The sequence below is a fragment of the Suncus etruscus genome, chromosome 15, assembly GCF_024139225.1.
Source record: "Suncus etruscus isolate mSunEtr1 chromosome 15, mSunEtr1.pri.cur, whole genome shotgun sequence".
Taxonomy (NCBI): Eukaryota; Metazoa; Chordata; class Mammalia; order Eulipotyphla; family Soricidae; genus Suncus; species Suncus etruscus.
In genome coordinates this window covers 24,476,039-24,496,361 of record NC_064862.1, presented here as the reverse complement: position 1 = coordinate 24,496,361, position 20,323 = coordinate 24,476,039, and the positions used below count along the sequence as shown (strand labels likewise).

The 20,323-nt window shown below is 52.1% G+C and overlaps 1 protein-coding gene across 1 annotated transcript in view; it reads right to left on the bottom strand.

Moving 5' to 3' along the window:
• Positions 1-871: 871 nt before the first annotated feature.
• The window catches only part of NOS1 (nitric oxide synthase 1), an 86,869-nt gene continuing 67,417 nt past the window's right edge, over positions 872-20,323 (bottom strand). The window contains exons 22-30 of the mRNA XM_049788893.1: positions 13,820-14,013; positions 11,494-11,663; positions 9,876-10,086; positions 8,813-8,900; positions 8,316-8,437; positions 7,984-8,132; positions 7,121-7,315; positions 5,575-5,693; positions 872-3,631 (exon numbers count right to left, since the gene is read on the bottom strand). Of these exons, the coding sequence (XP_049644850.1) occupies positions 3,616-3,631; positions 5,575-5,693; positions 7,121-7,315; positions 7,984-8,132; positions 8,316-8,437; positions 8,813-8,900; positions 9,876-10,086; positions 11,494-11,663; positions 13,820-14,013 (1,264 nt within the window). The 3' untranslated portion in view covers positions 872-3,615. The remainder of the gene's footprint in view (positions 3,632-5,574; positions 5,694-7,120; positions 7,316-7,983; positions 8,133-8,315; positions 8,438-8,812; positions 8,901-9,875; positions 10,087-11,493; positions 11,664-13,819; positions 14,014-20,323) is intronic.

Sequence of the window (20,323 nt, the reverse complement as noted above, 5' to 3'; positions counted from 1 at the left end):
GTGGGGTGTCCAGGTGGAGTCCCCTGGCCTCTCAGACTTGGGCTTCCTCAGCCCCTGGGCCTGATTTTTCACTCCCTATTATTTGGATTTGTCTTTTGGGGCCATACCCAGTGATACTCAGGGGTTACTCCTGGCTCTGCGCTCTTGGTAGGCTGAGTGGGAATCCTGTGCAATGCTGAGGGACCAAACCTGGGTCAGCTGCTGCAAAGGCAAGCTTCTTCTCCATTGTTCTATTGCTCTGGGTCCCATCTTTCCCCTTTGAGTCAAGCAGATGTTTTAGTTTTAGGGTCTTTCCAGAAGACTGGGGAGCTCTGTGACCTAGGGAGCTGGTGGAGGGGGCTTCCTGCTAGCAGATCTGCTTGACGCACAAACTTGCCACAGCAGAGAAAGTTTTGTGCGGGCCCAGGGTTTGGCCACTGTGTGGCAGACAGAGAGCCTCAAGAGGGGGGACCCAGGCATCTAGCATGTCCCTCCTGGAAGTAGACTGGGCCTGGTGATATCTCAAGAGCCCCCATATGGCCTGCTCTGGACCAAGGACACACCTGACCTTTGGGAAACCTGGAGCAGGAGAACCTTGTAACCAAAAGCATAGCCTGTCTGTTTTCAGCCTATCCATCCTTCTGTTCATAGGGCTGTGGTCTGTCTTATCTCTTGGAAGGGTTCATCCTGGCCTGGAAGGTACGTTGTCCTCCTCTGCCTGGCCCCTTTCTTCTCCTTGAAGTTCTTCCTTAGAACTCTTCTCACTTCCTCGTACAGGTCCTGTGGCCAGAAGTCCTGCCAGGGGACTTAACAGTGTATCAGGCTCTGGTGATGGGTCTCTGGCTACCTTTTTGTTTGTTTGTTGTTTTGGGTCATAGGCTGGAAGCACTTGAGGAGTTACTCCTGGTTCTGTCTTCAGAAGTCACTCCTGGCAGGCTCAGGGGATCATATGGGATGCCAGGATTTGAACCAGGTTCATCCTATGTTGGCCACATGCAAGGCAAATGCCTTACTGCTGTCCTATCGCTCTGGCCCCTTTGGCTACCTATTTTTCTGGGTTCAGTTCCAACTACTCATCTATACAGGGTGGGGGAAAATCCTGCTTATGCTGCACCCCTCACCCCTGGGACTTTTGGAGTCCAGGTGGATGATTTCTCTCCCTATTCCACATCTCTGTTCCCTTCACACTCCCCAACCCCTGAGTTTGCCCAAGCCTGGCTGTGTGGGGTCTGGGACTGCCTGGCCTTCCTGCTTTCTGGCATAGCTGCTTTAGATCCACTGTGTATTTGTGTGTGTGTGTGGGGGGGGACCCTGGCACGTCCTTAAACCCTGGGAGTGTGAGAATTGTGACTACCCCCTTGCAACCCCTTCTGTACTCCTTCTGTGCCCTTAAGAGTAAAGAGAACACCCTGTAACTTTTTGGGTCTTTTTGGGGTTCACCTGGCAGTCTGGGTGCTATTATCAGTGCAGATGTGCTGGGAGGCCGATGGATAGGACAGACCTGCTCCTGACAATGTCTCGGTGGGTCTGAATCATTTTCCCGCAATAAATCGGCTTGGAGGCCTCTGCCACAGCTATCCTGGGGAACCTCCCACACCCAGACAGGAGCTTTTTAAAAGAAGCTTTTGCTTCCTTTGAAACCCAAAGTGGGGGGCTCTGGATGCTTACTGATCAGAGTCTCTTATGGGGGGCTCGTTCCTGCTATCCAGATTCTTGAGGTCAGATGGGGCTCATGCTATTGCTGGCCCACTGTGGACAGAGGGGAAGAGAGGATGCCAATCCTTCCATAGCACCCACCCCATCCCCATTCTTGCTCACCCAGAACTCCTGGGACTGAATTTGAGTTGGCCACCAGAGGGTGGCATTTACCCACTTGGAATCAGACTGAACATGAACTGAAAATTTTGCCTCCAAGTCTCACTCTGGCCAGCCCAGCTTTGGGACCGGGAATTCCAGCAAAAGACAATGGGGGCAGCCAGTCTAGTGTCTCCGAGAGTCCTCAGTTACAGAAAAGCCGTGGGAGAGACCGAAGTACTCTTGGGGAGAGGAGAGGACAATCCTGCTTAGAGAAACATTTCTTTGGACTCCCCAATAAAATATACCCCTTTCTTCTCTGTCTGTTTAGCAGCCGGTAGGGAGATGCATCAGAAAACATTTCCCTCGACCCCAGAACAGGAACACTTGGCTTTTGTTGGACAGAGGCAGCCCCTGGGGGTGTCTGTGATCTCGGGGGGGGGGGGGGGTTTCTCCAAAAGTGTGAAGGGTTAGAAGGAAAGTGCCCATGAACAAAATTGCTTGGACCAGACATTACGCATGGGGGTTACTTCGAAAGAGGGGCCTAGGAGGGCTAAGAGAGTGAGGGGGGCATGCGGAGCTGAGTCTTCGTGGCTGGCAGTGGGCCGGGGTGTTCATGAATGGCACACAGCTGTGGGGGCACAGCACGGGGCATGGGCATAGGAAGGAGAGTTAGGGTTAGTTAGAGTTTGAGCTTTGACCCGGAAGCTTTTGGAAGATGCCCCCTCCTGGTAAACCTTTTAGACAATCAGTTAAAGGCCCTTCCAGAGATATCTTTCTCTTGGGCAGGCCAAAATGAAGCATCAAGAAAGACAGGCCAGTTGTGGGATGTCCAGGGGAACCCCACCTTTGAGGAGGACCCAACAGCTTGCAGGAAACACAGGGCTGGGCTGTGAGAATTGCTCGTAGCTCTTGACTAGTGCTACTGACTTTGATGTATGTCCAAAGGGACTTGAACTGGTACCCCGAGATCAATTGGGCCTGAGCTTCTGGGAGAGGAGGATTCATCTGTCATGATTATTTTCTTCAGGCCAACAGTTTTGGGAGCAGGATTCCCTTTTAGAAGGTTCCTACCCCCTGAGTGAGGGTTGGGTCCAGTAGGGTTTGTTCCATCCCAGATTCTAGAGACAAGGGGACACAGGGACAGGCATGGCCAGGGTGGCAAAGGGACAAAGCAGGGAGGTTCCTTGGATCCTCCTGGCTGGGCAGGAGTGTTAGTCAGTCCATCTCGGGGGGCCCCTGTCCAGAGCCTGATTTCCTTTCACCTTGGTGGCGACCTTTCTCTCCAGCAGGCACCCTCAGTTAGGGTTTGACCCTCCCTCACTGGGACTAGTAGGGGACCTACAAACAATGCAGGACATGGTGCAGACCCTGATTGGAAAACACGAATAGATCGATGGGGCCCTGGCACACGCACAAAGGTACACATATGACCCACATGTGACCCACATGGCACAGGGATACAGGTGACAGAGGCGGCTGTCTCTGCAGGTGGCTGGGAAGGTGGGTGGGTCCTTCGGGGCCCTGCAGGGAGGTCTTGACAGTGACGTAGCCCCTGGAGCTGTGCATATGGTTCTCTGCCAGGCAGGACATGAGGGACATGGCCGGTGGGTGACACTGCGCGAGCTAAGGGCAGCGGACGCTCAGGAGAAGCCAGATGGGGTCAGGGTGGTCCGGAAACCATGGAGAGCCACAGCCCAGGGCAGGCGGAGAACCAGGACATGGCAGGAGAGGCAGAGCGGGGGACCCCAGGGGCCCTGAGCAAAGGTCCAGTAGTGTCCGCGCTAAAGAAACCCGCATGTCCCCCGAGGGTGCGGAACTGCCTTCTGACAGGTCATCCAGTTAGGAGCTGAAAACCCTGGGGAGCAGAAGACAGTTAGTCAAGTTTCTAGCCAGGGGTCGGGGGGGGGGGGGGAGTCAGCCCTGCTCCCAGGGGATCCGTAGGAACCCTCTGATCTTTGGGCTGAAATTTTCTCTCCAGTATGGCCTTGGGGACCCTTGGAGGACCTTCTCCCTGACTGGGGCTCATCTGAAAAGACTGACTCTGTGTGCTTAGCCAGATAGAAGAACTTTGTACTCAGGGACTTTGTGCTCAAGTGGTTCTTGGGGGACCCTATACAGTCCTGGGGAGTGAGCCAGGATGTGGTGCACTGTGTGGCCCAGTTCTAAACCTCTTTATGATCTCTCTGGTCCAGGAGTTATGTTGAATAAGCTCCACTTGGGCACGTCTACATGGGGGTGGCCTGAGGGATGGTGTTGCTGGTTGGGGGAGCAGAGATTAGAGCACAACTGATGCAGGGGTCATGACTGTCTGCGGCAGGGGAGGGCAAGGACAGTGTGATCAGTCAAGGGGGAATGCGTCTTGGGGCTCACCAGGGATGCTCTACTTCACCCCTGTCTTGCAGGGGTACTGCAGCATTGGCCAAGGAATGAACTGACCAGATGTCCAACTTTCATTTGCTTTTTTGGCTTGTTTTGTTTTTGAGTTACACTTGGCTGTGCTCAAGGGTTACTCCTGACTCTGTGCTCAGAAATTGCTCTTGGCAGGCTTGGGGGAACATATGGGATGCTGGGATTGAAAACACCATCCGTCCTGGGTTGGCCTATTGCAAGGCAAATGCCCTACCACTGTGCTATCTCTCCAGACCCACCAATTTTTATTTGTCTCCAGGAGCAAAGTTTCCAGCCACACGGGCATGGCAGGGCATGATGTAAGCCCAGGTTAGGGTTATTTAGCTTCCCAGAGGAAGGGGGCATCCACAGCAGGGGCTCTCAGAAAAGGTGCTTCAACCCCCCCTAGAGGGGGTCCCTAAAGCTTCTGTACCCCAAATCTCAGCAAGCGTGCAGTGGGGCTGGAAATGTCCTTTTTTTTTTTTTTTTTTTTGGTCACACCCGGCAGTGCTCAGAGATTACTCCTGGCTCTATGCTCAGAAATCACTCCTGACAGGCTCAGGGGACCATATAGGATGCTGGAATTTGAACCACCATCCTGCATGAAACGCCTTACCTCCATGCTATCTCTCCGGCTCCGAAATGTCTGTTTGTTTGTTGTTTTTTTTTGCGGGGGGGGGGGCCCGGAGAGATAGCACAGCGGCGTTTGCCTTGCAAGCAGCTTATCCAGGATCAAAGGTGTTTGGTTCAAATCCTGGTGTCCCATATGATCCCCCGTGCCTGCCAGGAGCTATTTCTGAGCAGACAGCCAGGAGTAACCCCTGAGCACTGCTGGGTGTGGCCCAAAAACCAAAAAAAAAAAAAAAAAAAAAAAAAAAAGAAATATCCGTTTTTAACAGGTAGTTAAAAATGTGCCCCCCCCCTTTTTTTATCACTTTCTGGGCCATACACAGAGGCACTCAGAAGTTACTCCTGACTCTGCTCAGAAATCACTCCTAGCAGGCTCGGGGGACCATATAGGATGCTGTGAAAGGCAAACTCTGTGCTGTGCTATTCTATCAATAAACATGCATTTAAAATTTTTTTTGGGTCACACCCGGCGGTGCTCAGGGGTTACTCCAGACTCTGTGCTCAGAAATGGCTCCTGGCAGGCTTGGGGGACCATATGGGATGCTGGAAATTGAACCCGGGTCCATCTCGGTTTGGCTGCATGCAAGGCAAATGCCCTACCATTGTGTTATTGCTCTGGCCCCTAAATGTGCATTTTTAAAATCAGGTCGGGGGTATGCTAATGTTATGGGTCTGGGGACCTTGGGAGTGGAGGGGAAGCTAGGGTTCAGGAGGTGGGGGTACCCTTGCCTACCAGCTAGCTCCCACAGGGAAGTGGGGGGCTCTGGGGGAGCAGCTTACTCATCTGTGTCCTTTTTGCTCTCCTCGATGAAGGCGATAGATTCGGATCTAAGGCGGTTGGTCACCTCGTATGTTCGCAGGGTGACCCCAAAAATATCCTCGTGGTATCGGTTGTCATCCTGGGGCAGAAAACAGCCCTAAGTTGCAGCTTGGGGCACCAACAGGGCCAGATAGCATGAACCCCAGGATATAACACCCCTGCAGAAGACAACTCTGAGAGAGTGAGGACCACCAAAGCTGTTTCAGAAAGACCCTGTGCTGCTCCTCCCCTTTACCTGACTGGCAAAGAACAAACTTCTGGGGAGAAATCCATCCCTCTTGCAGGGAAGGCCAGGAAGTCCCCCAAAGCTTGTTGCCTCTCTCTAACGTGCCCCTTCAGTCTTCCTCCTGGGCCAGGCCAGCAGCAACAGGGGTACAGAGGCAGGGATGGGGTTGAGGAGTGGACATGCCCACAGCAGGTAAGCAGAGTATCTCCCCCACCAACTGGGAGACTTGCAGGGCACCCAAAGCTTTGTCTGCAGAGTGTCCTGGCACTTCTTTGCTGGGAAGCTCCTTTGTCTGGGGTCCCAGAAGCCTGATCTCGTGGGTTCCAGCATTGGTGGGTGGCAAAACTCAAAGGTGGTGGCTTTGAGACTTTGAGGGGTTCAACAGGAGAAAGGGTGTTGGGGGGGGTGACAGGTGTAAGTAGGGAGGCTCAGAGAGATGCAAAACCATGCTGGAGGGTCTAAACGAGGACATCACCTGTTCATTGGTCTGTCCACCCATTCCTCAGCCACCCACAGGTGCCTCGACCTGTCCATCTGTCCATTCAGGTGTGCACTTCTCAGAGTTCTGTACCCCTCGGCTAATACCCCCCCCCCAGTATCCCCTGCAGCCTCTCTCTCAACCACAGGGTGGGATCTCAAGGTTTCTCCTCTGCCGGGGCTCAACAACCTGTTTTCTTTCTTTTGGGCCACACCCAATGATGCTCAGGTGTTACTTCTGGCTCTGCACTTAGAAATTGCTCCTGGCTCAGGGGACCATGTGGGATGCTGGGAATAAAACCCTAGTCGGTCCTGGATCGGCTGTGTGAAAGGCAAATGCCCTACTGCTGTGCTGTCGCTCTGGTCCCACTCAGCCACCTGTTGAAAGGCACCAGCTGGCCCAGAGGATGTGCCTGGACACACGGGTGACTCTGGAGCACTGTGGCTGTGGGGGGCCCTGATTTTCCACTTTAGGGCCCATGGCCCAACTGTGCAGAGGGTCAGTTGGTGGAGCTGCCCCCCAGTCTCTGTGTAAATTTGGGGGACACAACATGGAGAACTCACACCGGTGGCTTCTATCTCTCAAGTGCCCCTGGGGTGAGACTTTTGCTCAGTGCCCCACCTGCACGGAGGCCCAGGGCAGTCAGAGAGGGAGGGACCTGTCATTGTCCTCTCCCTGGGTGATGATGCCTTCCCTGTGTGTGTCATTTCGCCTTTGTGGAGGGGGGGATCATCAGTTTCCTGGGCCCCAGTTCTGCCTGGGGACACTGATGCACCCACCAGTCTCAGCCGGCCACACTCACCCGCAGCCGGCTGACAAACACGCCCGCGTCCTCGGCCGTGAGGCGGCCCTGCTGAGCGAGAATACGTTGCACAGCCTTGAGGACGTCCGCGGCCATGGTGACGTCCCCGCACACATAGATGTGACCCCCCTGCTCCTTCAGCGCCCGGTACACGGGCTCCGCCAGCTGCTCTTGCAGGATGTCCTGGACGTACTTCTGCAGGGTGGGGGGCACAGTGAGGATGGGGGTCATGGTGAGGAGGGGGTCACAGTGAGGAGGGGTGTCATGGTAGGAGGGGTGTCACGGCGAGGAGGGGGGTCACGGTGGGAAGGGGAATCACAGCAAGGAGAGGGGTCATGGCAAGGAGGGGGTCACGGTGGGAAGGGGTCAAAGCAAGGAGGGGATCATGGTGGGAGGGGAAGTTCACAGCAAGGAGAGGGGTTATGGTGAGGAGGGGGTCACAGTGAGGAGGAGGTCAGGGTGAGGAGGGGGTCCTGGCAAGGAGGAGGTCACGGTGAGAGGGATCATGGCAAGGAGGGGGTCAAGGCGGGAAGGGTGTCAGGTGAGGAGGGGATCATGGTTGGAGGGCTGTCTCTGTGGGAGGGGGAGTTACAGCAAGGAGAGAGGTCATGGTGAGGAGGGGGTCACAGTGAGGAGGGGACCAGGGTGAGGAGGGGGTCACGGTGGGAGGGGGTCCCGGTGGGAAGGGGTCAAAGCAAGGAGGGGGTCATGGTGGGAAGGGGTCACGGTGGGAGGGGAAGTCACAGCAAGGAGAGGGGTCATGGTATGAGGGGGTCATGGTGGGATGGGTCATGGCTAGGGGGTCACGGTGTGTATGTGCAAGTATGCACATGTGCACACGTGTGCCCGCCAGGCCTGCATACCTTGGGCCGCTCTGGCTCTCGAGAGTAGGCCGTGTACAGCTCCTGGAAGACCCCTTTGCTCTTGGCCTGCAGTGTCTCCTCCTTGTAGATGTGATCCATCTTGGCCTGCCGGCACCCGAAGACCAGCACCATGGGGCAGGGGCTCAGTCCTGGACAGGCAGTGGGGGGGTCAGCAGGGACCCAGGTGTGATGGGGTGGGGTGCGGGCTCTATTGGGGCTCATGCACCCCTTCCCCACCCCAGGCCCCCATCACCATCACCATGCTCACTTCTGTTCGGAGGGAAGGATCTGAGGTCGGGGTCCCAATGTGCCTCTTGGGGAGAAAAACACACCTTTGTGCTGGATGTCAAACTGCCGCTGCTGCCAGAAGCTCCGGAAGGGGGCGATGCCAGTGCCAGGGCCCACCAGGATGCAGGGCGCTTGGGGGTTCCTGGGCAGGTGGAAGCTGGGGGCGCTGTGGAGGAAGAGGGAGTTGGGTATAAAGAGATGTGAAGAGAGCTGCTGGTCTAGCTACCCCTCCACCTTCTCATCTTCCTTCCAGAGCACAGAAAGATGCAGGGTGGGTCCCTGCCTTGGCATAACTAACATTGGGAGTGCATCTTGGATGCTTCTGGGAGAGCTACATCCCCTATGCCATGATATGATCAGCTGCGGTGACCACAAATATCCCCAGCACGGGTTCCGACAGGGGTGCCGTTTCCACAGTACCTCTGATGGCCTGAGGTCACATTTGATCCCTGACCTTCCGTGGACACCTCCACACCCCCCCCTTCCCCCAGTCCTTGCAAAGAACTACTCAGGGCTCGACCCCTCTCCCATTGCCACTTACCCACGCACGAAGCAGGGGACGCTCTCACCAGCTGGGATACGGTTGAGCCAGGAGGAGCATACGCCGTGGTGGACGGGCCCTTCTCCATCTGAGGGAGGCAGGGAAGGGCTCTGGCTCATCCACAGGCCTCCCCCTACTCCCCGGGGTCAGAGCACTTGCAGGGTGGAAGTTGGGAAGGGAAACTGGGGGCCCAACCAGTGACTGTGGTAATGCCCAGGGTTCTGCAGGGCTGTGGGGGGAAAGGATCAGGCTCGAGGCCTCTGAGGGGCTGTGGTCAAAGTATTTTTAGCACTTTTATCACAATTGTCATAATGTCCAGAGACAATAAAGATGAGGGCTGGAAGGACCAGCTGCGATATGAAGCTTGCCACAAAGAGTGGTGAGTGCAGTTAGAGAAATAACTACACATGACAACTGTCATGACAATGGTAGTAAGTGAGAGAAGTACAATGCCTGTCTAGAAGATAGACAGGGGGTAGGGGAGGAAGGAGATGGGGGACAGTGGTGGTGGAAAGGTTGCACCGGTGAACGGGGGTGTTCTATTTTTATGACTGAAACCCAATTACAAACATGTTTGTAATCACAGTCCTAAAATAAATATATTATTAATATTAATATTATTTTGGTGTTTTTGGGCCACACCTGGCCTTACTCAGGGGTTATTCCTGGCTCTGCACTCAGAAATCGCTCCTGGCAGGCTCGGGGTACCATATGGGATGCTAGGGATCGAATCCAGTTCTGTCCTGGGTTGACCGAGTGCAAAGCAAACATTCTACCACTGTGTTATCGCTCTGGTCCCAAAGATATGATTAAAAACAACAACAACAACAACAACAACAAAGTACTTTCAGGGATCTCAATGCTTGCTGGGTGTCTCAGACTCTGGGTGCACTGGGAGGAGGGGAAACAGAATATTGGGCCTTTCCCAATGGGGGTGGGTCAGCCTTGGCTCTAGCTGACTTCTTTGGAGGGTTGCAAGAAAGGGGCAACTCCTGGTTTGAACCGCTGCCCGGTCTCTTCCCTAGGGCCCAGGCAGAGGAAGCAGTGGGTTGTGCCTGCCCACCTCGGGTATGGTAGGAGAGCACAGCCACGGTGAGGTGCACCTCATCCGGGTACATGTCGGGAGAAGAACTGATGGAGTAGTAGCGGGGTTGCAGCAGGGATAGCTGGGTGAGCAGCAGCGTGGCCGGCATCTGCACCGACGGGAACTCCTCCAGTGCCTCCACCACCGTGGGGTTCTTCCCCCATTTCCACTCCTCGTATTCTTGCAGGCCCTGTGGGAGGCAGAGAGTCGGAGCCTGCAGGCCCAGAGGGATGCAGGGACTGGGGTGCAGCGTTGCTCAGGGCTGGTTCGGATTCCTGGGAGGCCAGTGGGGGTGAGTCTGTTTTGTTTGGGGGGGCGACACCTGGTGAGGCTCAGGGGTTATTCCTGGCTCTGTGCTCAGAAATTGCTCCTGGCTTGGGGGACCATATGGGATACCGGGGATTGAAGCGAGGTCTGTCCTGGGTCAACCAGGTGCATGGCAAACGCCCTACTGCTGCATGTCTCTCTGGTCCCTGGGTGTTTTATTTATTTATTTATTTATTTATTTATTTATTTATTTATTTATTTATTTATTTATTTATTTATATGGTTTTTGGGCTAATGCCGGAGGCACTCAGGGGTTATTCTTGGTTCTGCAGTCAGAAATCACTCCTGGCAGGCTTGGGGAACCATATAGGATGCTGGGGATTGAACCTGGGTTCATTCTGGGTCGGCCGTGTGCAAGGTAAATGCCCTACCACTGTGCTATTGCTCCAGCCCCAAAACATTTCTATCATCTATCTATCTATCTATCTATCTATCTATCTATCTATCTATCTATCTATCTATCTATCTATCTATCTATCTATCTATCTATCTATCTATCTACCTACCTACCTCTCTCTCTCTATCTATCTATCATCTATCTATCTATCATATCTAGGCTTTTGAGCCACATCCAGCAGCACTCAGGAGTTACTCCTGTCTTTACAATTAGAAATTGCTCCTGGTGGGTCCGGAGAGATAGCACAGCGTCGTTTGCCTTGCAAGCAGCCGATCCAGGACCGAAGGTGGTTGGTTCGAATCCCGGTGTCCCATATGGTTCCCCGTGCCTGCCAGGAGCTATTTCTAAGCAGACAGCCAGGAGTACCCCTGAGCATCGCCGGGTGTGGCCCAAAAACAAAAACAAAAACAAAAAACAAAACAAAAAGAAAAAGAAAAAGAAAAAGAAATTGCTCCTAGTAGGCTCGGGGAATCATATGGGATGCCAGGGATCAAACCCGGGTCTGTCCTGGGTTGGCTGCATGCAAGGCAAATGCCTACCTCTGTGCTATCTCTCCAGCTCAGAGTCTGGGTGTTTTGGAATCCAGCTCAGAGAGCTGCAAGCTTCCACTCACAGCGCCCTACACCTGGTTCCTGCTTTGCGAACTGGGCTGCGTGTGTCAGCGTGTGTGCGTCTCTGTGTTTGGGCATCAGGAGGAGAACACTCCGTCCTCCAGTGAAGTGTGGGCAAACCGGGCCTGGCTCAGAACCAGGGGAGAAGGGCCCCCACTGGCCAGCAAACTGAATGGATGTGGAAGCATCCTCCTAGAGACTGGTTTGACGGTTGCCACCTGCTGGCCCACAAGTCCTGGGGTTTATGTGGGCTGGGACCCACCTTGCTGAGGACCAGTAGTTGCTGTTTCTCCTTCTCGCTGCTGGCCAGAGAAGCAAACTGTTGCAGCTGCAATGGCGTGGGTGGCGTGGTGATGTCCAGGTAGTATTTGAAAGCCTGGAAAATGGTGCAGGGAGGGAGGCGGCCTTCGTCTGTCCAGTTGCTGATGACTCCTGGGTGGAGACATAAGGCAGAGAGCCAGGTAGGTGGAGGAAGGAAGGAATGGGGGGAAACTGAGATCCTGCCGGCTGCCTTCTGGGTCAGGGAGGCGCACTCCGCACTAAGGAATGTGGTGGGGGAGATGGAGCGCCCAGGGCTATGAAATTCCTAAAGGGGGGATCCACCTTCTATGCCCACCTCACATCTGCGATCAATGTCATTGCCTCTTGTGTGCCAGGTTGGTCTAAAACCAACCTGCAAGGGGCTGGAGCGATAGCACAGTGGTAGGGCACTTGCCTTGGACGCAGCCAACACAGGATGGACCCCAGTTTGATCTCTGGCATCCCATATGGTCCCCCAAGCCTGTCAGGAGCTATTTCTGAGCGCAGAGCCAGGAGTAACTCCTGAGTGCCGCCGGTGTGAACCCAAAACAAGCAAACAAACAAACAAAAACCTGCAAAAGAACCGCCTCAAACCAGAAAAGCAAATGTCTTCATGATCTGCGTGCCCTGGACAGTCTACATAGTGATCCACCACTAAGTCTCTGGCAGCTCTCTGGGGATCAGCGTGTCCCCATGTGTGGGACCCCAGCTTTGGGGAGCAGAAACCCACTGTCATGTTTTTTTTCTTCCCTGATCCGGGCTGGGCATTTTATGGTATGAATTAATGAATTATCAGCACCTGATCCCCTTCACCAGGGGAAATGTGCCCAGATGGGTGCACAGAGACGGAAAGGACAGCGCCCTGGGTCACACAACTCTGAATAGAAATTCAGGGGGGGCCACCCCCCACAGCTCCACTGTCTGGGATTCCCCTAAAGCACAGCCCCAGATATCACAGCTTTCTTTATTTCCCTTTTTACAAAAAATAAAAAATTTCTTTTTGCTTTTGGATCACACTCGGCAGCTCTCAGGAGTTACTCCTGGCTCTGCACTCAGAAATTGCTCCTGGCAGACTCGGGGGACCATATGGGATGCTGGGATTTGAATCACCTTCCGTCCTGGATCTGCTGTGTGCAAGGCAAATGCCCTACTGCTGGGCTATCTCTCTGGCCCCCTCTTTTTTTTTTTGTTTTTTGGGCCACATCCGGTGTTGCTCAGGGGTTACTCCTGGCTGTCTGCTCAGAAATAGCTCCTGACAGGCACGGGGGAACCATATGGGACACCGGGATTCGAACCAACCACCTTTGGTCCTGGAATGGCTGCTTGCAAGGCAAACGCCGCTGTGCTATTTCTCCGGGCCCTCTCCTCTTTTTTTTTATTTTTAATTGAGATTATTGTGAATTACAAGTCTTTCCCAGTTGTATTTCAGACATATAGTGACAGTGAATTAGGGCCATTCCCACCACCAGTGTTGACCTCCCTCCGCCACTCTTCCCAGCAGGCCTCCCATACCTCCCTCCACCCATAGCCCCCTGGACTACTAGTGTAACAGGTCCCTTTTGTATAAAGCTTGTTGTAGTTTGGGTCTCTTGATTGTATTGTCATTGACTTTGGCTCGGGCATTTAGTTCTGTTCTTTTATTTTTCCTCCACCAATGCAATTGAGACCACTTGGTCCATGGGCCCTATCTCCCTCCTCTCTCCACTCTCTTCCTCTCTCTCCTCTCTTTCTCTCTCCTCTCTCTCTCTCTCTCTCTCTCTCTCTCTCTCTCTCTCTCTCTCTCTCTCTCTCCTCAATTTGTAGAAAAGTGCATTTGTCTTACTGGCCTCAGCTGATCCAACATCACCCATCTAACCCTGAACCTTGGATCCCATCCTTGAAACTGGCACATTTTTTTTTTTTTTTGCACCAGCAACAGAAATCAAACTTCCACGGAGGAGGCCCTAATGCCACCCTGGTACTGACTGACTGTTTCCCTCATCTGAATGCTTCTAGAAAATTTCAATTCATAGGCCAGCCCATGCTCCAAACTCATGCCCTGCCTGGCCTTTATGCCCTAGCTGCTCAGTGCCTGTGGCATGCCATTGTCAGCTGGATTTGGATCCCTGTTTGCAGGTAAATTTCTCCAGGGCTGTGGAGGTAGGATGAGACTTGAAGAGCCAAGAACTGTGGCTCAGTCATCTGAAGCTGGGGCCCAGGAAGTGCCAGGTAGGACCCCACGTGCATGACCAGGACCCTCACATTCACCCTAGGACCCCATGTGCTTGCCTGACAATGGACATGCTCACCCAGTGCTGTGTTTCTTTCCTCTAGCAGCTCCACCTTGAATAGCTGGTCTGGCGGTGGAGCATCTTCTAGCCGAGTGATGAGGGCAGATACCAGGTCGTCATGGTTACCAGGAAAGACCCCCAGGTGGTCCCCAGGCTGATACTGCAGCTCTGGGTTCCCATTGGTGTGGAGGCGCACGAAGATGGTGGAGCGGCTGCAAGGTGGGTGGTTGATGTGAGAAGGGGGGGGACCATCCACTCTCCCCCACAATGCTCCCATTGACCCTGAGCATGTGTCTGGCTCCCTTTCTCCACCCCACACTTTCTCCACCCCACAGAGGCCAGCAAGGATATCATCCCCTGTCCTACTGCCAAGCCCAGTCCCCAGGCTGTGGCCCCATTTTCTCTCTCTCTTAGACTCCTTTTTGGGGATTCGGGCAACTCTGCTCCAGAATTTTCTTTCTTTCTTTCTTTCTTTCTTTTTCTTTCTTTCTTTCTTTCTTTTTCTTTCTTTCTTTCTTTCTTTCTTTCTTTCTTTCTTTCTTTCTTTCTTTCTTTCTTTCTTTCTTTCTTTCTTTCTTTCTTTCTCTCTCTCTTCTCTCTCTTTCTTTCTTTCTTTCTTTCTCTCTCTCTTTTTCTTTCTTTCTTCTTTCTTTCTTTCTTTCTTCTTTCTTTCTTTCTTTCTTTCTTTCTTTCTTTCTTTCTTTCTTTCTTTCTTTCTTTCTTTCTTTCTCTCTCTTTCTTTCTTCTTTCTTTCTTTCTTTCTTTCTTTCTTTCTTTCTTTCTTTCTTTCTTTCTTTTTCTTTCTTTCTTTCTTTCTTTCTTTCTTTCTTTCTTTCTTTCTTTCTTTCTTTCTTTCTTTCTTTCTAACTTTATTGATTGATTGGTTTTGGGGCCACACCCAGTGGTGCTCAGGGCTCACTCGTGGCTCTGCACTCAGAAATCGCCCCTGACAGGCTGGGGGACCATATGGGATGCCGGGAATCAAACCAGGTCCCTCCTGGGTCAGCCGCATGCAAGGCAAATGCCCCACCACTGTGCTATCTCTCTGGCCCCTCCAGGATCTTTCTTCCCTTGTTTCTACTAAGTTTCTGCTGCTTTCTCTTGCTTCCTTTCCTCGTGTCACTGATGAAAAGGGACATTTGTCCCAGCTCTGTCCTGTGTGTACCCTCACGGATGTACATACGTATGTGAGGTCTATCCTAGGGAGACCTCCTAGAATTATATTTGAAATCTGCCTGTGGGGTTTCTGCTGTTTTGTGGGGTGGGGAAAGCTACAGGTGGGTGCCTGGCTAGAGAAGGTTGTAGAAGGAACTTGAGGAAGGTGCTAGGAAACCTGAGCCCTGGAGGGGACATCTTTACAGAGTCATATCTAAGTAAGTCTCAGTGCTATGGTCCCCAGTTCAGTCACTAGAGGAGACATTTGCTATTCAACAGGAAGTTGCTCCATTCTCAGCAGTTCTATCTACGTCCAACACTTCAATAGACCAATGGGACTCGCTATTTAAAGGCGTTTTTTATTTTTTGAAATTTTTGGCACAGCCAAGAGCCCTTTGTGCTGCAAATAGCCTCCATTATTAAAAATAGTTGCGCTGGCACATTTAAAATTTTTCTAGTGGGGAAGAAGGAGCATATCATGCTTGAAGCATGGCATGGTATGGCAGACACCATGGTGTGGCTGACGATGTTGGGATTTGGGGTTCCCCTCTTCTCTCCAGGGGCACATTTTCCCCCTCTCAGGTCACCTGACCTGCCAATCAGTGGGTCCTGCTGGGCTCCCTGAGCTGAGCCCCCTGCAGCTTTTGGTTCCTGGAGAGCAAAACTATGTCTGCCTGGTGGCCCAGGAGGCGAATTAGTAGCATTATCAGCCAGCAAGGGGCGCTGTGGGGTTGCTAATTTGGGAGCCCGGGACAGCTTTGGAAGATTTTGCAAATCAACCCTCACTTTCTCCCAGATGCTGAAGATTCCCTTCCGGAGTATGTTTGCTTCTGTCCCCTTGTCTGGGACAAAATAGAAACATGGAGGTCCTGAACTTGCTGAGGGCTTTGTGTCCAAAGCCACTTTCCCCAAAGTCCTCCTCTTTCTTTTTTGCTTTTTTCTTTTTTTGCCTTTGGGCCACACCCAGCAGCATACAGGGATTACTTACAACTCTGCACTCAGAAATCGCTCCTGGCATGCTCCGGGGACCATATGGGATGGTGGGAATCGAACCTGGGTCCATCCCAGGTGCCAAGTCGGCCGTATGCAAGGCAAATGTCTTACTGCTGTGCTATCTCTCCAGTCCCCAAGTCCTCTTTCTTTCTTTTTTTATTTTTGGGTCACACCCGGCAGTGCTCAGGGGTTACTCCTGGCTCTACACTCAGAAATCGCTCCTGGCAGGCTCGGGGGACCATATGGGATGCCGGGATTCTAACCACCGACCTTCTGCATGCAAGGCAAACGCCTTATCTCCATGTTATCTCTCCGGCCCCCAAGTCCTCTTTCTTGAACATGGCAGGATGTGGTTGGGCAGATAAGGAGCAAAAATGGGTTGGGTGGGATGGGGAGAAGCTGGCAGGTGAGTGAGAAGAAAGTGGACCCCGACTCTGCTGGGACCCCACCTCCCTCTTCTGTTGGGTACCCCCACCCCTGGGTGAGCTGTGGACAGACTGGCTGAGAACCCCCCCCTGCCCTGAAGTGGGTGTGGCCCCAGGGAGCTGGCACACAGCCAGGAAACTTTGGGTTACATTTGGGCTCCTGAGAAGTGCTCGAGAGGGAGACGTGGTCGGTATTTTGGGCTCTGCTCTGCCCTTATCTCAGGGGCATCTTTATTTGAGCTGTATTTAATTTCTATCTACGCAGAGATGAATCTCTCTCACACACACACATGCATATAAGTGTGTGTGCCATGCTTGGCAGTGGTTCAATGACAGTTTTGCAGAGAAAAGAACAGTTGTTAACTTACAGCCACACTGGGCAAAAAAAAAAAAAAAAGAGAGAGAGAGAGAGGAATGTTCACAGTAAATACTGTCACTAGCAGTTGGAGTTAATGAGGTTTGTTCATTCAACCAACTTATACTGAGTGTCAGGCCCAGATGGAAGCACTGGGGGAGGGGAGAGAGAGAGGAGAGAGATATTAGAGAAAGTGAGAGGAAAGAAAAAGAGACGAGAGATATGAGAGAGAGAAAGAGAAAGAGGAGAGAGATTAGAGAAGGAGAAAGAGGAGAGAGATGAGAGAGAAAAAGAGAGGAGAGATATATGAGAAAGAGACAAAAGAGAGGAGAGAGAGGCAAGAGAGAAGAGAGATATGAGAGAGGCAAGAAAGGGGAGTGAGATATATAGACAGACAGACAGAGGAGATACACGAAAGAGAGGGGAGATAGAGAGAGGGGAAAAAGGTCAGAGAAAGGGGAGATAGAGAGATGGATAGATAGTCAAGAGAGAGGGGAGAGAGATAGACAGAGAGGAGAGAGAGGCAAGAGAGAAAGGGGAGAGATAGAGGATTGTTAGAGAGGAGACTCAAAGGGGGGAAGATAAATAGAGAGGAGAGAGAGAGCGGGGAGAGATAGAGGCAAGAGAGAGGAGAGTAGATAGATGGATAGAGTCAAGAGAGAGGGGAGAGAGATAGATAAAGAGAGAGAGGCAAGAGAGGAGGGGGAGAGATAGATAGACAGACTGACAGATAGAGAGATTCAGGACCACTAGGCTTTCATTCTCCCTGAAAGGTGATGTTTGAGAGACATCAGAAGGGCAGGTGGTGACAGGTTTGGGAGCAGGAGATGCCAATTTGATTCCTGAGCCATGTGGCATGGCTCTACCAATAACTGAAGGGCAGCACTCTTCGAGGGGAACGAGCATGTGCAAAGGCTCTGGGGTGGGAAAAAGATGTGGCGTGCCAGAGGAAAGGGAAGACAGCAGCAAGAATGTGGTCAAGAGGGCAGTGGGGAGATGCTGTCGAATTGTCCTGGTGGTAGGTAGCGGGGTTTTAGGCTGAGGTTTCAAGAGTCTCCTTGGGGTGAATATCAGCTGCGCCCTCCCCACATTCTATTGCGTGTAAATGACCCACTTCTCCAAGAGATGCCAAGGTGCCGAATTATCCCAGTCTGACAGATTCTGGAGCACCTGACACTTCCACATTTCATGGTACTGACAGCCCCAGGAGCACAGAAAATTCAGTGAAAAAGTCACGTAGAAGCTCCCTAAGCGCAATGAGCAAAACGAGAAGACAGGTTTAACCAGCACTGAACAGCTCTGTAAATCCTCAGCCAGCAGCTTTAGTAACAGCATCGTGAGATCTAGGTTGTGATAAGCAATAGAAGGTAAATTAATTTGTGCCTGCTGAGGGGGTAAGCCTGGGGCATGGGGAGTGGAAAAATAAGGACATGGGTTAAGGGAAGATTCCTCTGGTAGTAGGATTGGTGCTGGAAGGCCAGAAACAACTGTGTTATGAACAACTTTGTAAATCACAGTGTTTAAATAAAGTTTCAAACATTAAAAAAAACAAACCCGCCATGAGATAGTATGGCGGTACGGTGTTGCCTTGAATGCGGTCGATCCATGACAGACCTGGGTTTGATCCCTGGCATCCCATATGGTCCCCCAAGTCAGGAGCGATTTTTGAGCACAGAACCAGGAGGAATCCCTGAGTGCCACTGGGTGTGCCCCCCCAAAAAAAACCCCCCAAACCAACCAACCAACCAACCAAAAAAACCAAGATAGCAGACAATGGCAGTGTAGTCTTGGCATGATCTGGTGTGACAAGGAGTTGAGGAATTTCCCAGATTCTCACAGGATGCCACTGTGGTGTATAGCTGTGTTTCAGGGACACACACCTAGCAGTGTGATAGGGACCACACCTAGCAGTGCTCAGGGGCCATTCCCAGGGTTGCTGAGCCTTGAACCCCAGGTGTCTGGCATGCAAAGCAGGTACTTCAGCCCTTTGAGACATCTCTCCAGCCATGATCTCCAAATCCATAATCAATCCACAATCTCCAAAGCTTATTGTGGGAAAGGGAAGATGGATCCAATCTCTGTTACAGATGCTCTGAGGAAGCTGAATGGGCCTTGGGGAAGGGACATTGTAAGCACCCATTGTAAGATGAGCATGCAAGGGACACTAGATGGGACCTCTGAGCTTGGGACCCTTCAGATCCTGCTTAAGCCAATCACCATCAGAATTTGTCACTGGCATGTGGAAGGCCAGGGTGGAGCGAGGTGCATACAGGGCCATCTGTTACCATCCAGGGCAAAGGTGCCAGGACATGTACTTCCCAGAAGCCCCTGTTCCATGCACCCTGCCTGCTGAAGGCAGACTGACTCTCTCCCTGAGTCTGGAGGCTGCCTGCTACCTCTTCCTTCTGAGAACTCTTTTTTTTTTTTTTTTTTTTTTGGTTTTTGGGCCACACTCGGTGACGCTCAAGTGTTACTCCTGGTTCTGTGCTCAGAAATAGCTCCTGTCTTGGGGGACCATGTGGGATGCCCAGGAGATAGAACTGCAGTCTCTCCTAGGCTAGTGCCTGCAAGGCAGACACCTTACCGCTCCACACCACCACTCCAGCCCAATGCATTCTGTAAACTCTTATTACAGACTCTCTGTCTTGCTGTCCACTGGTGCTCTCGGGATATTTGTTTTCTGGCAGGCCAGAAATTAGTCACTTTTTGCTTTAGGTTGGCAAAGACTCCCACCCCACCCCACCCCAAGTAGCTTGCTTGCAATTAAGATCTCTAGGGGGAGGGAGTTTTGTGCTTTCTTATAGTCATACAGTCTGACTTTGGCCTTGGGTAGAGGAAGTGAGGGAGAGTTTCAAGATATTTTCATTCAATTATTTCCCCCCCCCCTTTTTTTTGTTTTTGGGCCATACCTGGAGGAGCTCAGGGGTTACTCCTGGCTCTGTACTCAGAAATCACTCTTGGCTGGCTCGGGAGACCATATGGGATGCCAGAAATCAAACCCAGGTCAGTCCTGGCAAATGCCCTACCACTGTGTTATCACTCTGGTTCCTCAATTATTTTTACGAAAAACCATCGAAAGCTGGACATGACATTAGGGCTCGACAGCAGGAGTACTGGAGACCAGCTTTCAAAAATGAGCCCGATCTAGGCCACAGCCTTCTGGGCTGACCTGGAAGTGACTTTGATCCTGCTTCTGGAAATTGTCTCCTGTAGGTCACGTAGCGAGGAGGCTATTCTGGGTCTTGGCCAAACTTAGCATCCAAACATGTGGGAATGACTCTCTTTTCTGTGCTCTGGTTGATTGGGGAAGAGGGTTTTTGAAGGCTTTTTGCTGAGTGTTGAGTCCAGGAACTTGAGAGTCCCCCCAACCCCCATATTACTTAACTCTTGCCTTTCCACAACACAGAAAGGGGAAATAAAATGGGTGTTTTATTTTAGTTTATTTTGGGTCACACTGAGGTTCTCAGGGCTTACTTTTGGCTCTGAGTTCAGGATCATTTCTGGTGAGCTTGGGGGACCAATTGGGGTACAAGGGCATGGTACCTGGATTCGCCATATACCAGGCTATGCTATCCCTGAGTATTTATTTTATAT